The 16,280-nt window shown below is 38.2% G+C and overlaps 1 protein-coding gene across 1 annotated transcript in view; it reads left to right on the forward strand.

Moving 5' to 3' along the window:
• Nucleotides 1-16,280, forward strand: part of SPIRE1 (spire type actin nucleation factor 1) — a 132,773-nt gene that overhangs the window by 47,458 nt on the left and 69,035 nt on the right. The window contains 1 exon segment of the mRNA XM_040586288.1: nt 11,161-11,394. Coding sequence (XP_040442222.1) covers nt 11,161-11,394 — 234 coding nt within the window.

Raw genomic sequence — 16,280 nt, forward strand, 5'->3', positions numbered from 1 at the left:
AAAATGGGTCAATATCCTCGTGTGGCAGATGGTGAAACTTATAGGAGAGGGGAAATGACCAGTGTGAGGTGTTACAAGAAATGAGTGATTAGGAAAATCCCACAGGACCTTCAGCCTCATACACTTCCTACATTTGAAATTGGCTCAAGTACTGGATGGAAGAGGTAGTGCCTGTATTTTACAATGTGGTTAGGAAGGGCAGTTCTGCTTATTTTGCTGGGGAGTTTGGGGCTGTAAAGATAAGACTAAATTTAGGGTTGAAATCTTTGGCTCTTCTGTGTTAAGAAAATTGGGGAGGCAGCTATATTCTGACTTAGAGGTGCTGTCACAAGACTTACCTGGAAATTCTAAAGTCTGAATTGTAGTTGATATTTTACAGAAAAAGTGCGATGTTTTCAAAGTCAGGAAACTCACCACCATATGAACATAATGCCTTGACTTTCTTTTTCCAGGTAGGGATCCCGTTCTGTCATTTAAATACGATAATGTGGCTAGAAAGACAGGGTAATATTGCAGCATTATAATTTCCAAAGCATAAGAAGTCCGAGGGGATTTTTACTCCCTGTGTGCCTGAGCTCAGCTCTGTTCCTTGCAAGCCAGCGAGGAAGCTTTGAGGCGCTTATTGGGAATCTTTGATCCAGGGATGCATTGTGTAGGACTGCATTCGAGCTGTCCTATAGTCGTCCTGTGGATGTGACAGGTCACTCTGCCTTGGTGTTCCCCCTACCCCTCGCTGCTGTGTTACCTCTAATATGCAGCTTTACCTGTCTTGCTTTTCCTTGGGTGGAGGATGGGAGAGCGACTTGTAAAGGAACCAACTTTAGCACAACCATTAACTAGGTCTCAGCACTGGAGAGACTTAGGACTGGCTCTTTTAGGCCAGATTTTACGAGACTCAAGTTTCTCGAACAGTGCAAAATGCACTGAATAGGACATAAAAATTTCAGTATAGATTTTGAGCCAGTAAATCTACTTAATTGGTATGCATATACCCTTAAAAAAAAACCCAAACTTCGCCCTTTTTTTTGTTTCCAAGTACCTGATAGATATAAGTGTTGGAAGTAATCCTTCTCCACCAGTGGATGGTTATTTAATAATTTGGCTGCTACGTAAGCAGCTAAATGAATTACCTAGATAATATCTGTACTCTATTAGAAGGCCAGGTGCTAAGCATTGTAGAAAATCTGTCTATGTAATACAGGTTTCTGCAGAGAGCCAGTTTAGGATGCTTTGGTTTTGTTTTGTTTGGTTTTTTGTTTTGTGGTGATTGTTTTTTTTTTTAATTTAAGCATTAAATGCATGTCAGATTTTTTTAAAATAGCTCAACACTTCTGAACTGTGACTGTAAGCAAGGCTTTGTTATCATCGCTGCACTGGAATACATAGATATTGTCATTATTGGCAGAGGCCAATAAAACAGTGCTCAGCAACTCATAATCCAGGAATATGGCTGTCCCATTAAGAATAATAAACTGTGACATTTCAGCACTTTGACAACTTTGGGAACTGGCAGGTACTAGAATATCTTGTGCTAAGGTACTTCATGCCTGAGGTTATAAACTTAATGTTCTATGTATCAGTAACTTTTACCTGTGATAGAAGTATGTTTTAATATGGATTTTCTCGGGGCGGTTTCACTGTTCAGAAGGAAGTAGAAATAGTGATGGATTTCATAAATAGATTCTCTGGGGTTTTGTGGGCCCAAAGAGCAGGTGGTAAGCTTTTTGCTAAGGCTCAGCCACACATTCTGTTGTTCTTTGGTTTAGGTTAAGTCAGCCTTCCATTATATGATTGTATCTGAATTTCAGACTTAAAAAGTCATGTCAAGCTTTTAGGTTGTTATGAGTATAACTTGTCAACAGCACCTGCTGGTGCTTTCTTGAATTATTCTAGCAAATGCCAGTCCTTCCAACGAGACCATTGTGAGTGCTTGAAGGTAATTGTGCAGTAACTCCCTTTGCTTGTTACTAAGGTGTTTTATGTGCACTTAGGCATTCAGTCTTTGAGAAGTATTTGTTGGAATGCCAGTGATCCAAATGCCTGTATCCAGCATTGCTGATTACGGGGAAGAGAATGTGGAAGAATATTCACAAAATCGGGAGCTTTGCAGAGGCTTTGTCAGCCTGCAGTGTAATGTTTGTATGACATAGTTATGGATTCTATGTGACCTAACTGAATAGCTGTCTGGTACATTAGTAACTCGGACTATCACAATAGTCCATGTGAAAATTTACCATATTTCATGATCAAGTTACATCCTTAATGTCAAACTTATGTTCCCTTGCACATCTGACTAACAAAAAACCTCTTAGTAACAGTCTTAAATTTTTTAGCTTTTTGTTTACAGGCTATATGTATGAATCCCCATTAGTTTTTTCACGGAAGAGGTCACGTATAGGGATCTGCCTAGGTATGGCTGAGTGCTCTTTCACAAGGTAGTGGAGGTAGCTGAGCATGGTTTGTCTTGGGCGGCTAGGTAATGAATGCTAGCATCCCATAGAGGTCTTGGAAGTTTCTCTTTCAGTATGGATGAAAACCTTCTTATTGGTGGTTATTTGACTTCCCGTCAATATTCAGTACCTTTAAGATAAGCAGCATTAGATTTGTATTGCTTTGTGTGTGGTTACTAATACTCCAGTCACTTGAAAGCAGCAGTGTATGTCAGCCGCCTTTTGTGGCACATCATTTCAAAAAGGACCTGTTGTGCGTTTACATTTGGGCTTGCTTCTTGGCATCATTGAGTTTAGGCATGGAATCTTGGAATTATGACAGTTTGACTGATAAGAGAAGTCTGTTAGGAGTCAGAAGGACATATTTTTTCAGGAATGGAAGACAGATTTTAGGAAAGCTAGAGTTAAACCAGAAGAATTGTCATGTTCCCACCTCTATGTGAACTTGTTCAGGTGCTTCATCTGTTTCAGTGATGTTCATCATCTGAGAAACGGTTGAAATGCGCACATACCTCTGAGAAGTATGGTGAAACCAGCCTAACTTTTGTGAAGTCTGTTGAGAGCTGCTACTGGAAAGCTTATGACATACATGCAAATACAATACTTCAACTAATCAAGAATTTGTTTTTAAAAGAATAGCTTTCGTTGCACAGGTATTTTGTTTGCTTGGCTTTTGTAGTTAATTTTGGGGAAAACAGGTGTGAGAGAGTTCTTGACTCACAGGAGGAGAAATGTTTTATGTTGCAGCAGGTGTTTACTCACTTCAATTTTTGGATTAATTAAATGGGGGCCAAGCCTTTAGCAGGCAACTGTAGTGGTTTAAATGAAATCAGTGTGGGAAGGCTGAGAAGTTAATGCAGACTGACTTCTTGAGTAGATTAGTGGAACAGTGTAGATATTTTGAATGAAGGTGGCATTGATTTTGCATTGCTTCATGACTACCATAAATTGAACTGAATCAAAGCTACTGTAAGCATTTTATTATCTTTCTTCTATGGCTAGGTCTGTAGACCATAGGCAGGTATGCATTGTCAGACAAATTTAAATCAGTTGCACATGAATTCTCAGGATCAGAGCTGTTGAACTAGTTTCACTCTACTTTATACCAGTTTTCCTTGAGCTGGTCACTTCCCTCTCTCACTACAAAATCTTTTGCTGTAGTTAATCTGATACTCTAATATAATCTGGATAAAGCTTTATTCAAAAGGCTGATAAGGCAAATGCAATTTCTGTCTCTTGCACAATTGGACCCCATTGGATTTTCTGTGGCCTGGTTATGTTTTTGGTGGTCAGCTAAGGTCTTTGCTCCTTCTGTTGGCTTACTTGGGGCATTCACCTGATTGCTTTCTATTTTTATATGAAACTATATATATAATAATAGAATCATAGGATGTTTTGGGTAGGAAGGGACCATAAAGGTCATCTAGTTCAAAATCCCCTGCCATGGGAAGGGACACCTTCCACTAGACCAGGTTGCTTAAACCCCCATCCAGCCTGGCCTTGAACACTTCCAGGGATGGGGCATCCACAGCTTCTCTGGGCAACCTGGCCCAGTGCCTCACCACCCTCACAGTAAAGAATTTCTTCCTTATATCTACTCTCTTTTAGTTTAAAACCATCGTTCTATCACTACAGGTGCTACAAAGAAGTCTGTCCCTGTGTTGATGTTTATTTCATCATTTAAAAAAAAAAAAGACAACAAAAACTTTGTTTGGACCTGACTTTACTAAATAAAGTCAGCAATATTGAAGGGTTACATGTGTTTAAAAGAATAATGATTGATTTGATTGGATAGGTGTAGTATTAAATAATTCTGGTGTAATAATACTACCTGTTGATTTATGAGATTACTACTACATTGAAACTTTTCTTTAAAAAAATAACTCTTCATATGTGATAAGCATTACTCTGAAAAGTAATAACAAATTTATGGCTTTGGTATACTTGAGAAGGGAACTAGAATAAGTTTGTGACATGGTCTGATTTTGTGTCTTTAACTTAAGATAAAAATCATATTATCTTTGTATTTTGAAATAGCATTTCCATAATCATTGGAGCTTTCATGAACTTAATTTTGATGTACTTAAATTTGAAGCTTCTAAGATTTTGAGTGAAGTTTTTGTGCAAATTTTCTTCATGGACTGTGATAATAAAATGTTTCTTAAAAAATCAAGGTGAGATACTGTGCCTAAAATCCTAAATAGGTAGAATATTTTAAGACAGTTTTCAGACAGTTTTAAGCCTACAGTAGGAAAATGTAACAGTATACCCATTCTGCCTATTGGTTTAGCAAATGTATTCCAACCTTGGAATTCATAATGTCATCACCATCTCTGTCATTTACTTAAATGGGATCGGGATAGCATGACCTGTAGTTAAGACCATGATATGAATAGAGGTATTTAAGAACTTTCAAATTACTTTCACCATTTGTGTTACTTAATTATTGCACCTAATTCTTTTAGTGGAGCTTCAGCTATTACTGGAGTCCGTACAGTTAAATCAGAGAATTTAATTTTGTTTTTCTCTGGGGAAAAACTGTCACTTTGGTGAAATTCCTTCAGGTTGGATAAATTCCTTAATAACAGCGTAATGATTTTGTCTTAATCTTGGGAATTTTACTGTATAAACAAAACTAGAAAAAAATGAGAGTTTTGTTTCTATGTTTTCATGCAGCAGGTAAAATGTAAGTTGAGGCTGATACAATGGAATAAATTCTGCTTTCATTTATGCTAATAAATGATAGTTCTTCTTAGATAGTATCTATAGTGAAACTTGAACAACTAAAACCATGTCTATAATTATCAGAATCTTTGCATGAGTTGGAGAGTTATAATACACTTGAGCCTTAATAAACTTAGTTAAATTACTGCTACTTTATTAGAAGTAACAGAGTCCAATTACATTTAACTGCTTAAATTTTTACATATTCACTTTTGGGAGAAACAAAACAAACCCCCCAAAAGCTAGCATCCCCTTTGTATGTTTTAGGCTTGTTCTGTGTCTTTGATCTAGAGTTCTTCCACTGAGTTGCTTTAATATATACCTAAATAGTAAAAAGAATTCAGTAAGTAGGTCTCTTCACTTAGTGCATTCAGAGGCTCATGAATATAAAATAATTTTGAAGATCTTCCCTGAATATGGTAGAGAAAATTTCCCAAGTCTGAATGTATCTAAAACAGACTGAATCTTGTTAAAAGGGTGTATTTAACCTCCTTTTGTATTCATTTTCTATTTGACACATCATACTGCTTTTTAATTATTTTTTTTTGCATTGCTTTTATTACTCTTTTGTCTTAAATACCGAGGCTCATTATACCGCAGAAAACAGTATCTTGTTATTTCAGTAGCAAACCAACATAACCCTGAAGTAATCCTGCATCTTATGGCTGTATTCTTTGGAAGAGAGCGGTTCATCTGATTCATTTGAAGTACTCTGATTCCTTGCTGCTTACCTGGAAGCACTTGGAAGTTTTTTCACTGTTCTCATTTGATGGTCTGTTGCAAGTTGCTCTACTTTAGTGAAGGTTATATTTAAATTTAGCAATGTCCCCAGCCATTAAAACCTGGGTAATGCTAGCCTGTTTCCACTGGGGAATGCTGTGGTTAAAACTACAGCAGTGTACCCAAGTTATGCAGTGACAGCAATGCATCTCTTATAGCAACCTATTTAGACGTACTCTTACTCTAGAGAGCTATGCAGGGCATCTAAGGATGAGGAAAATAACCAAAAAGTGTTCTTTGGTTTATCCTAACCCCATTATTTGTTCACCCTTCCTAAAAGTATGGCCTTTTTCAGTTCCAGAATTGGATACTGAAGAAACAACAAATTTGTTGAATGGAAATGAAAACAGAGCAATAGCTTGCTCCCTCTGTCATCTAGCTGGACAGTTGGGTTTACATAAAATTTTAATATGCCTGCCTTTTGGACTGCATTACAGAATTTTATCACAAAAGCTTTTGCGATTCTATGTGTCCTCTTTTAATACATTATAGAACATTTAAGATACGTTAACTGTTGACTTCAGGGGTGTCTATGGATATGTTTATGCTCTGCGTTATGGTTCCAGAAGCACAGCATGGAGCTCCTGGCAGCCTAAATTCAGGTCAGCAGCAGGACAGGTTAGTCTTTGCAGATTGACCAAGTGCTGCTTAATACCAGGGGTGGTGGCGGAGAGGAGCTCTGCCCTAAGGAGTGCCATGGCTAACACCAGCTCAGGGCTTTTACCATAAGGCAGAGTGATTCTCTTTCATAAGGTGTGTTGGAGGTCTGCTGGTAAGAAATGGGAACACTTAAATGTAATAATTGTAGTATAAATTTTTAATAAAATATTTATTAGAATTCATAAAAGACAGTGCAGTAGTAATGCAAATGTTGTTGTGACTGGTTGGCATATCTGAGGCCCCTGTGGGAAAGTTCAAAGTTAGTTGACTCACCTTAGGAGCTTGAAGCTTTATGGCGTCTTTAATTCCAATTTAGGGATACGAAACCTGAGTGGCTTTTGGAGGAAGGGAGAACTTTAGGGAGGGACAGCCATTTGAGCTGAAAAAAAGCCCTTTGCTGCTGTAAGTACAAGCCTGTCCTTAGGCTTTGTTGCTTTGTTTAAAATTGAGGCAAGCCTAGGAAGGGGATGAAAGCTCAGACAGTACCCTATTGTGTGTGGCGAGCGGGGGGAATGGCGTGTGGATTCTGCCTGTTCTCATCTATGCTTCGGCAAGAGTCATATATATATATATATATATATATATATATATATATGTATGTTTATGGGGAAAAAAAGGATTCTTTTCCAAAATAAAAAAAAAAAAAAAGGGTGAAGTACAGTAATTTCACTTGAGAGTTTTGCAAGTGTCAAACATGTTTGGTTCCTATACAAATGCTGTATATTTGAAGTGTTTGAGAATGTTAAATTGGCAGTGTTCATTGGACTAACGTAATTTGTGTCATATAAAAGACTTGAAACCCTAATGAACCCCTTTCCAAGGGGTATCTGAATGTCTTGGAGGAAGGTATACGGAATGGGAAGTTCCACGCAGTGTTTGGGTATGAAAATAATCTGAATGGTTTGGGTTTTGTTTTTGCTGCATGTGTAAAAGGAGCATGAGCATATTGTTTTTGCATAGTGTTTGAAGTCAAAGTGTTCCAGCAGCTTTATCACAACTTGTTATAAAAGAACAGTATAATACGAGTTCGGACTGGTGTAGGAACTGAAAGAATACTTACGGTGAGACAAAATTCCCTTTAAAGTAATGATTTGAACACAACAGAGTACAAGTGCAGTGTGTGGGAAACGTTGGTGTGGTGGTGGTTGTTTTTTTATTTTTGGTCTGAAGCCATGACTTTCAAAAGAGCTTGGTGAGAAGGTGTAAAGCGTAATAATGCAACTTCCTTGTTTATTTTTTAAAGTTATTTAGCCACTGATTGATTTGCAAAGATCAGGTCCTTCAGCAAAATTTAAATCAATCAGGAACAAATGAGTTCTAAAATTCAAGGTGCAGCACTTTTTTTTTTTTTTTTTTTATCAGAATCAAGCAGCATCATTTATCATTAGCACTGACACTTCAGCATCATACAGTTGTTTTGGTGTGTCAGTGTACAACTCTGTGGTTTAAAAGAGCCTTGCTAAGTCCTTTCTTACCTGTTTTTCCTACTGTACCTCTATTTTCACATACAATTGAAAACAATGCCAGTACTTGTCATTTGTTAGGTCTCTGAAGTATTTATTTTGTGTGAAATTAGCAAACACTGCAGTTTAGAACCACTGTCATCTTTGTAAATAATTGATGAGGGTTTTTTTTTTTAAAAAAGATAAACCCTAAATATGCAGGTTTTTGAGTTGCATAATTATCAGTTCATCCACTCAGCTGTGAAAATCTTTTCCTTTTTTGTTTGTATTTGATTTATATTACAGGCAAAGCAACAGCACTCATGCATGAGCCAATTGTCTAACCTTGTATGTTACGTTTCTAGTTATATAGACCCAGAAGTTTGATTTGGTGAAGTTGCATTAGTTGTTTTGTCCATGTGAAGAAGTATTGACAATTCTGTGACTTTTGTTTGATATTTGTGTAGTTGTACAAGATCCTTGGTAAACCAGTATTAATGAAAGCACTGAACATTTCCAGTTTTAATGCAAGTCAAAGCAAAGCTTCTTAGTGAAGATGTTTGCTGCTTTGTCTTTCAGCAAGAAGAATCGGTGACAATAACAGACACTGAATAAATATGGTTTTGATCACAACTCCTAAATAAAGAGCTGAAAGACTGAAGTATAGGCCTGAATTGGTGCCATTGCAGGCTTTTGTATTGTGTCAGCTTTGCACGTATTATGAAATCTGTTCACAGTATGTAAAAATGCACAAACCATATTACTGAACTGCAGAAGCCCCACTGCTGATACATCAAAGAAAGCAGCAGCTGTCATCCAGTTTTAGGCACGGTACTTTTGAATGCCTTAATCCTCTTCCTAAACAGAAGGAAGCAGAAAGAGCACACTTTCTTTATACCCACCCCACCCCCACCCCCCGCCTATGTTTTTTGAAGTGTTGGTGTAGCAAAATCCAGAAGCTGTGTTCAGCAGCCATTGCTGCATGGCATAAGACATTATTTTCTTTGCATCTAATTTGGACATTTCAGTCCTCCTCACATACGCTAAGTTCCTTAAAATTTAGTTTTTATTTAAGTTAGGAATTACTCACATTGTGTACTTAATTTTTATTTAGGTCTACTTCAAATTGGAATTAACTTGGTATTTTTTGTTCCCTTTCAGTTGCTGAAGGGGTGTGTGTTGAGATTATACTCAGAACCTGAGTTACAGGAAACATATACATGTCTACCAGTGGAATATATTTTATTTGGTGAAATTTTCACATTTTAAGATTTTTTTTAACAAGTCAGTTATGACAAAACAGCTTTTCTAAGCAGCAAGCCAGATATGTTGCAATCATAAGTTTTGATTAGTTACAGCTCTTTTCTATATGGTGCAGTGTCCTGTCTCCAGAATGGGTCATGGCAGAAGACTGGGGGATGCAGTGATGCTTCCCTGGTATACTTTGCTTTCACCAGCATTTCCCAAGTCAGAAGCCATTCTTTGAACTAAATAAATTAAGACAATTTTTTCTTCATTAATTTGCTTAACCACTTTTCTTAATTGCTTTTTAAGAATATTTTTCAAATATGTATAAACACATTTCAGGAGAATAGCATAGGAAAATTATTTATATTGAATCAAGTTATCAAAATTATTGGAAATAAATTCAAAAAGTTTGTTCTTTATGTATTGGATTTTATGTTTGTTTATTTATTAGCCACTGTCTTGCAAAGTGACTTTGCACTGAAGGGTAATCTCAGCAGAGGAATTAAGTATGTGAGTGTAAAGCTGTCAGACTACAGCTAGTTGATTAAATTGGCCAGGTAAACTAATAGGATATAATTTTACATCTTTGCTAACCTCCTGCCTCTCAGACCAAAAACATTTTGCTGTGCTGAAATAAATAAGCTGCTACAGTAAAATCTAATGTTTTAAGAATCCATTTGTCTTGTCCTATTTACGCAAATAGAATTTCAAAACTCTGCGTTAAAAAGTGTCTTGATCAGAATGGTACTGGAAGCCAGATGAGAGAAAATGGTATTTGATGGCAAGGTTTGTATGTTTAGAAATGCTCCTGTTAATAAGGTTGCTCTAGTGCCAATGACTGCTGCACTGAAGTCTGCAAATTTGTGTGACATGCCAGCCATCACAACACACAAGGAAGATCAGAGATGCAGTAACTCCAGTCCTACTTCTGTTGTCAGACAAGGATCTCCCAGCAGCAACATTACCTTCTTGTCATTTACTCTTGTGAGCCCATTTTCCCTTCTCTCTCCATTAATACCCATTTCCAAACTCCTCTGTTTGAAATGCCATCTCTTTAAATCTTTATAATGCTAGAAGGTTCAATATTACTTGTAAGGAAAATAATTAATACCAAGAAAGAAAATGTATATTTAGCATTTTGGGATGTTCATGACATTTTTTTGCTAGCTTACACTGAGTAAGAGGTTGTCTGTTTGCTTTGCTCTTGACAGAGCACAAAAAAGAAGCCTGAAGTTCAATGAAAAATTGAGGTACTGCTTCATTACTAGGACCTCCAGTTGTTGGTAGTTTCAGTGGAATATGTACAACAGGCAAAGGGCTGATGTCCATGCTCAGTGAGCTAATACTGGGATGTCCGCAGCTGTGTCCAGGCATCTCTCAGGTCAATGAAGAGATGAAGAAATTGAAGGGCAGTTTCCAAATGTCATTAATTTGTGGGAGGAGAGAGGCATCGCATACTGGTTTATTCTTTCAATTTCTTCCCACCCATACCCTCCCCTCTGAAAGGCTGTGTGCATGTAAGATAGTCTTACAAAGTCTAGAATAACGTTGCTTTGAGGTTTGTCATGTTAGAAGGAAAAAGGGAAAATAAGCTAAAATGGTCCTGCTTTGTTTTCAAATTATGAATTTCTATTTCAAACTTGGAAATAAGAAAGTGGTAGGTATGTGGTATGACCTGCTTTTGCATGTTCTGTGCTGCTACAGGTATTAGAGGATCATTTTTCTCTTTAATTTTGATGTTTATTGCCCTCTCAGTTGCTAAGTTTGTTATACAAACACCAGAAAAGGGTGTTCCTCGCCTGACCTGTTTATTCATGTAAATAGCATTAATAAATACTTCTTTTTTACTTTCATAGGTTATTGAATCACTAGGGATTATTATATATAAAGCCCTGGACTATGGTTTGAAGGACAATGAAGAGCGGGAATTAAGTCCTCCACTGGAGCAGCTTATTGACCACATGACTAATACAACAGAAACAGATGGGAGTAGGGATGAAGGATATGATGCTCTGGATGAAGGAGTGGAGGATGACGATGATGACAAAGAGGAAGTTGAGGCCATTCATTCCTATAAAGATGTCATGAAGGTACAGTAATGGGCGGCAGTTTATATATTTCACTGTTTTTATCAGTGAGAAAATCAACTCTATTTTCCATGTTATTGTCCAGTGTGATGCTGGCTGTATAATTTTCTGATTTCCTTGGTCATTCTGTAAGGTTTGCTTGCAAAAATTATATGCAGTACTTTTTTCATGTTTGACAGTAAGCAACAGAAAATCCATGATCAACTTTATCACTGGATGTGCCATTAATATTATATCCTGATTTCATCCATGCACTGCATAGTTAGTTTTCCAGCGTAACATATGTTGAATTACTTTGTGTACACTTGGAGATTTCATGGACTTTTTCAATTGATTCACCTTTTCATTAGTGCAGTATTAGCTTAATTATTCCTTATCAGTTTATTCCTTTGCCAGCCTCCTCTACTGAAGCAGAGGACTGCTTTTGTAAGAGTAGCTTATTTGTATGGAGTGAGTCAGGATACAGTATTTCACTGATGATCATTATGGTTGCAGTTCTTGACCTGAGTTGTGAGGTGTGGAAATCTAGCTTGTGATTTTTAATTGCAAGAAGTTCTTTAATGTTATCTAGGCTATCGTGAACAATAATTTAAAAGGTTAACCCTCTGTTTTCTGTAGAGTAATCTTCAGTACAAGTTTTAGAGCCCAATGAGCTCTTAGTACATACAAAGTATTAGTAAGTGTGGATTTTGACAAAATTTGTATAATTGGTTTACCTCATAAATAACCATGTGAGAGTTTAACACAGCTTGGAAAAATGATATGTTAATTTGTACCAGGGGATTGAGTCCTGTATATTGCTCTTCATAAATGCAAGTCCTGTCTAAGGACCAAAAGCTTTGTGTGTCACAGAAATTAAAAGTGTAGTGGTAGAAGCTGAGACTAGAAGAGTGTCCTGGATAGCACATCAGGAGATGTTAGCATGTGGAAATAAGACCACATTAAAACCCACTACTCCTGATGGGTTGCCAGTGAAGAGGGAAGCTCTTAGGAGGCTGGAATGGGAGGGAGTTTTGTTTGAGATGCTGTCCTCCTTGCATCACAAATAATGTTAAATGCTTAATGCCTATTTTTTCCCCCACCCTCCCTCAGAGAAGCAGGGGTCAGAGGGAGAAATGAATGAAATGGCCTTTTGCTTCCTGTGACGGGGAGGGCCTGGAGGGATGAAGTAGTCTCCTCTTCAAAACCCTGCTGCTCCCAGCCTTGACGAGTTGGTGTCCTCGCTGTGGGCAGGTGCTTTGCTCTCTCCTCCCTCTGCCACTCCCTGTCACCCAGGCATCTTCTCTAGAAGTGGTCAGCAGCACCCTGCTAAGCCCCCATGGGAGCTGCTCCAAACGGTATGGTGTTATGTAGAAGATAACATGCAATATATCCTCTTTTCCCCTAGTCTGGAAAAAAATGTTGTGAGTTGGTGGGACAATCAAAGTTGGATTGTTAGAAGTTGTTTCACTTAGTGCAGAGGCAGATGAATTCTTTTGTATACATAAAGCTGAGTGCAGTGGCTTGTAGAAGTTATTATTTTGCAAATTTTTTACTTGATTTCTGTGAGCAGGAAAAGGTAAGTTTGGAAAACTTTGCTGAACAGTTACACTGGTATATATCCCTGAAATATAAAAAAAAGTAAGAAAATGTTCAGTCAGGTTTCAGCTGTTAAGGCTGCAGAATGGTATCTTTCAGGTTGTGCTTTGTTAATATTTATCTCAGCTAGTCTGAGGTACCTGCCTATTTATATAAAATCAGCATCTTACATTTTAATTTTTATCATCTTTTGCGATTATTTTTTAATAAATCTGGAAATGTACTGCTTTTGTGACTTCTCCTTAGTGAACTGAAGTTCAGCTGTCATTTCTACCTCTTACTGCTCCATCCCTTGGAATTCTCTTCCTTGCTGTTGCTGCTTTGGCTTAAATTATTTGCTGCAGGCTTAACTCTGCAACTCATCTTTATTCCCAACTCTGTCATTACTGCATTGACTGTACTGGAATGGCAGCATCATTCTGCCACATTTTTTTATATAAGTGCAGATTTGTAAGATCCTTTTTTCAAGGACCTTTTTCAAGGGTAAGACCATGTTTTGCTGTTTCGTCTTGTATCTTCGCTTCCCCCTCCTCCCCAGTGGTGGTAAATACACTGCAGGCTACACCCTTACGTACCCAGTGACTGTTTCACAACAGTAGTGTGTGGTCTTGTGACCGCGAGGCTCGATTATTCTAATTCCCTCTTGGCGAGACTCACTATGAAGCTTTCTCCTCTGCAGTTTGTAGTGAATACTGAAGTAAGTTTGCTGCTTGAATTGAGCAACTGTCATTCTTGCTACCCTGCATTCTCTAAATTGCAAACTTGGAAAATCGTAGAGATGGGCTTGTGTGCTGCTTATATTGATTTTTAAGGGTTTTAACTGTAAGTCTCCAGTAAGGACATGATTTTGTCCTTGAAATGTGATTATACATTTCCTCCTTCTCCAGGAAGCATCATTGTCTGGTCCAAGGCCTGTGTGCCACTAAGACTGAATTTTTCACCATTAATTGTTAATATGGGTGAGCCTATTTTATGATTAAAACACAGAGATAGTTAAGGTACGTGTCAGGTTTTTCCGTAATGTGAAGTAGGCAAGGTCAGTCCTGAAGCCTCCCCTAACCTGGAAAATGCTGAGTAACGTGGTGGACACCTATTCCCAAGAACTGGGAAGAGAGTAAGTGCTAAGTAGTACTGCCAAGATCATCATTGGCAAAGCTCCTGTTTGGAGAAGACACAGACAAGCTTTTGTGTTGCTTCTCAGCATATTTGGCTGGTTCGACTTTTGATTTCCTAGGCAGGACCAACCTGCTGCACAGACTTGATCTACTGTTTTTAAAAATGCATCTATGAAGAGAGATTTTGGTTGCGAGACACTTAACAGTCTTTGATGTATTTCGGATATGGCGGCCCTAGTGTAAATGAAGGGAGGAACAGAGACAGTAAGGACTGGGTGATTTCAGACAGATGCTTTCCTTGTTTGGGGCCCTCTTCCCTGCCTCCATCCACAGTACGTACATGCCATGCACATACAGTACAGGAAATCTGTGCATCTTGGGAGTGCCAGGTTCACTGTGCACATACACAGTAATCCGGAGGGGTTGGGAACGTGTCAGGTTGACAACATATGTATGGCTTAGGAAGCCTTAGGTCAACAGAGGGTATAGACAGAGTAGGCCTGGCATGCTGGTCAGTGTTGGGCTTGCTAAGGGTGTGTGAAGTCCTGTCATGTGGCACCTTTATCACAGCGTGTGGCCCGCCCTGATACTGAAACAAGATTGTGCAGTTTATCAACGTCTTCCAGCGTATGCTCAAACCCTAATTCCACTCCTAATCTTAGCGCTATCTCACTCCTTATCCCACAGATCTCTGCAGTCAGGTGGTCTCAGCCAGCACCATTTTTCATGTTGATCTGGAGGTGCTTTCTAAGCTGTAGTTTATCAGTATCTGCTGGCCTGAGCCCCAACCCTAAACCCATTTCCAGTATTATCCTTTATTCTTTATTATTATATAACCCTTTGATTACAGGTTTAATTCTGTGCTGTTATTTGCTGGGCTGAACTGCCATACTAGCCCTAAACCTGTCATTTCTTCCAGCTTTGAACATCATCGTAGCCAAATCACTACTGCCAGTACGGGACTTTACCTTAGCTCTTCTTCAGAGCAGAGGTGTTGTCAATAGTATCTGCAAGTTGTGACACTAACCTTTGTCACTGCCTCTGCTACCTTTTTCTGCAGGTCTCAAAAGATATGTAAGGAGGCAGTGGTCTTCCTGAACCAGTATCTTGCTCTTACTTATGTTCACCTTTCATCCTGAAAGTTAACTCAACTTCAACAGGAACCTTATTCTGTAGCTGAGCCACACCTTCTTGTCTCAGAGACAAATATAGATGGATGGCCACCAGTACTTGGTGGCCTCTGGTCCCAGGCCGTACCTAACCAGTTGCTTTTAGGTAGTTCAGTAATAATGTTTTTTTAATTCTGACCAAAAAATTAACTGTCATGCAACTGCTGCTTCACAAGGATGAATTAGTGACCCAGCTAAACGAGGCTTGTACTTAAGAAATCTCCATACTGAGCTTTTAATTTGTGGGGAAAATATTTACAGAGCAGCATGTGCAGTATTGTGTTATCTGGCTATAATAAATGTAAACCAGATTAGAGTTTGCAGTATTTCTAGTGGTAGAAATTCATGTTTGTGCTTTGCTTGTAAGCAAAGAGGAGGAATAAATTGTTTGTCACACACACCCCCTCACCCATATTTCAGATGTAATCGTCCTTTAGTCATTGCCATGGTCTCTAAAATGAGAAACTAGTTAATTCTAGATGACTCATATGTCTTGGTAGTTCAAGTATATGACTGACTTCTTTCAGCTGGAAGGATCTGAAATACAAAGTGGTGATATTGATCTGCTTGTGTTTTGTTTTGAGTACTCTGATGGTAGTACAGATCAACTATCTATGGCATGTGTAGAATTATAGAGGAAAAGAAGAGTATGTCCTGTCTCCACGCAATTACAGGTGAGATGAGAAGATCTGCATTTAGATCTGAGTATTTTGGAGGCTCCAGTCTGAGTTTGAGGACATACATTATTATCATATAGATGGTATGACCCCATGTAAGTTTAATATGGGAACCTGTCAGAGAGGAACCAGAAAATGCAGTTAAAACCAAGTCTGGGTATTTGTTTATGACAGACAGTTAAATAGTTTGTGTTACTGGAATTCAAAGGCCCATAATTTTGCCTAGTCTATGAGGTTAAAATTAGTAAGATGCAGCTTTCTGTGAATATAATTCTGTTTAAGGCTGGGTTGGCTTTAGCATTTTTATATGAGCCTGCAGAACAGTATTTATGCTTAATTTTAGAATAAGC

The sequence above is a fragment of the Falco naumanni genome, chromosome 3 (assembly GCF_017639655.2).
Source record: "Falco naumanni isolate bFalNau1 chromosome 3, bFalNau1.pat, whole genome shotgun sequence".
NCBI lineage: Eukaryota > Metazoa > Chordata > Aves > Falconiformes > Falconidae > Falco > Falco naumanni.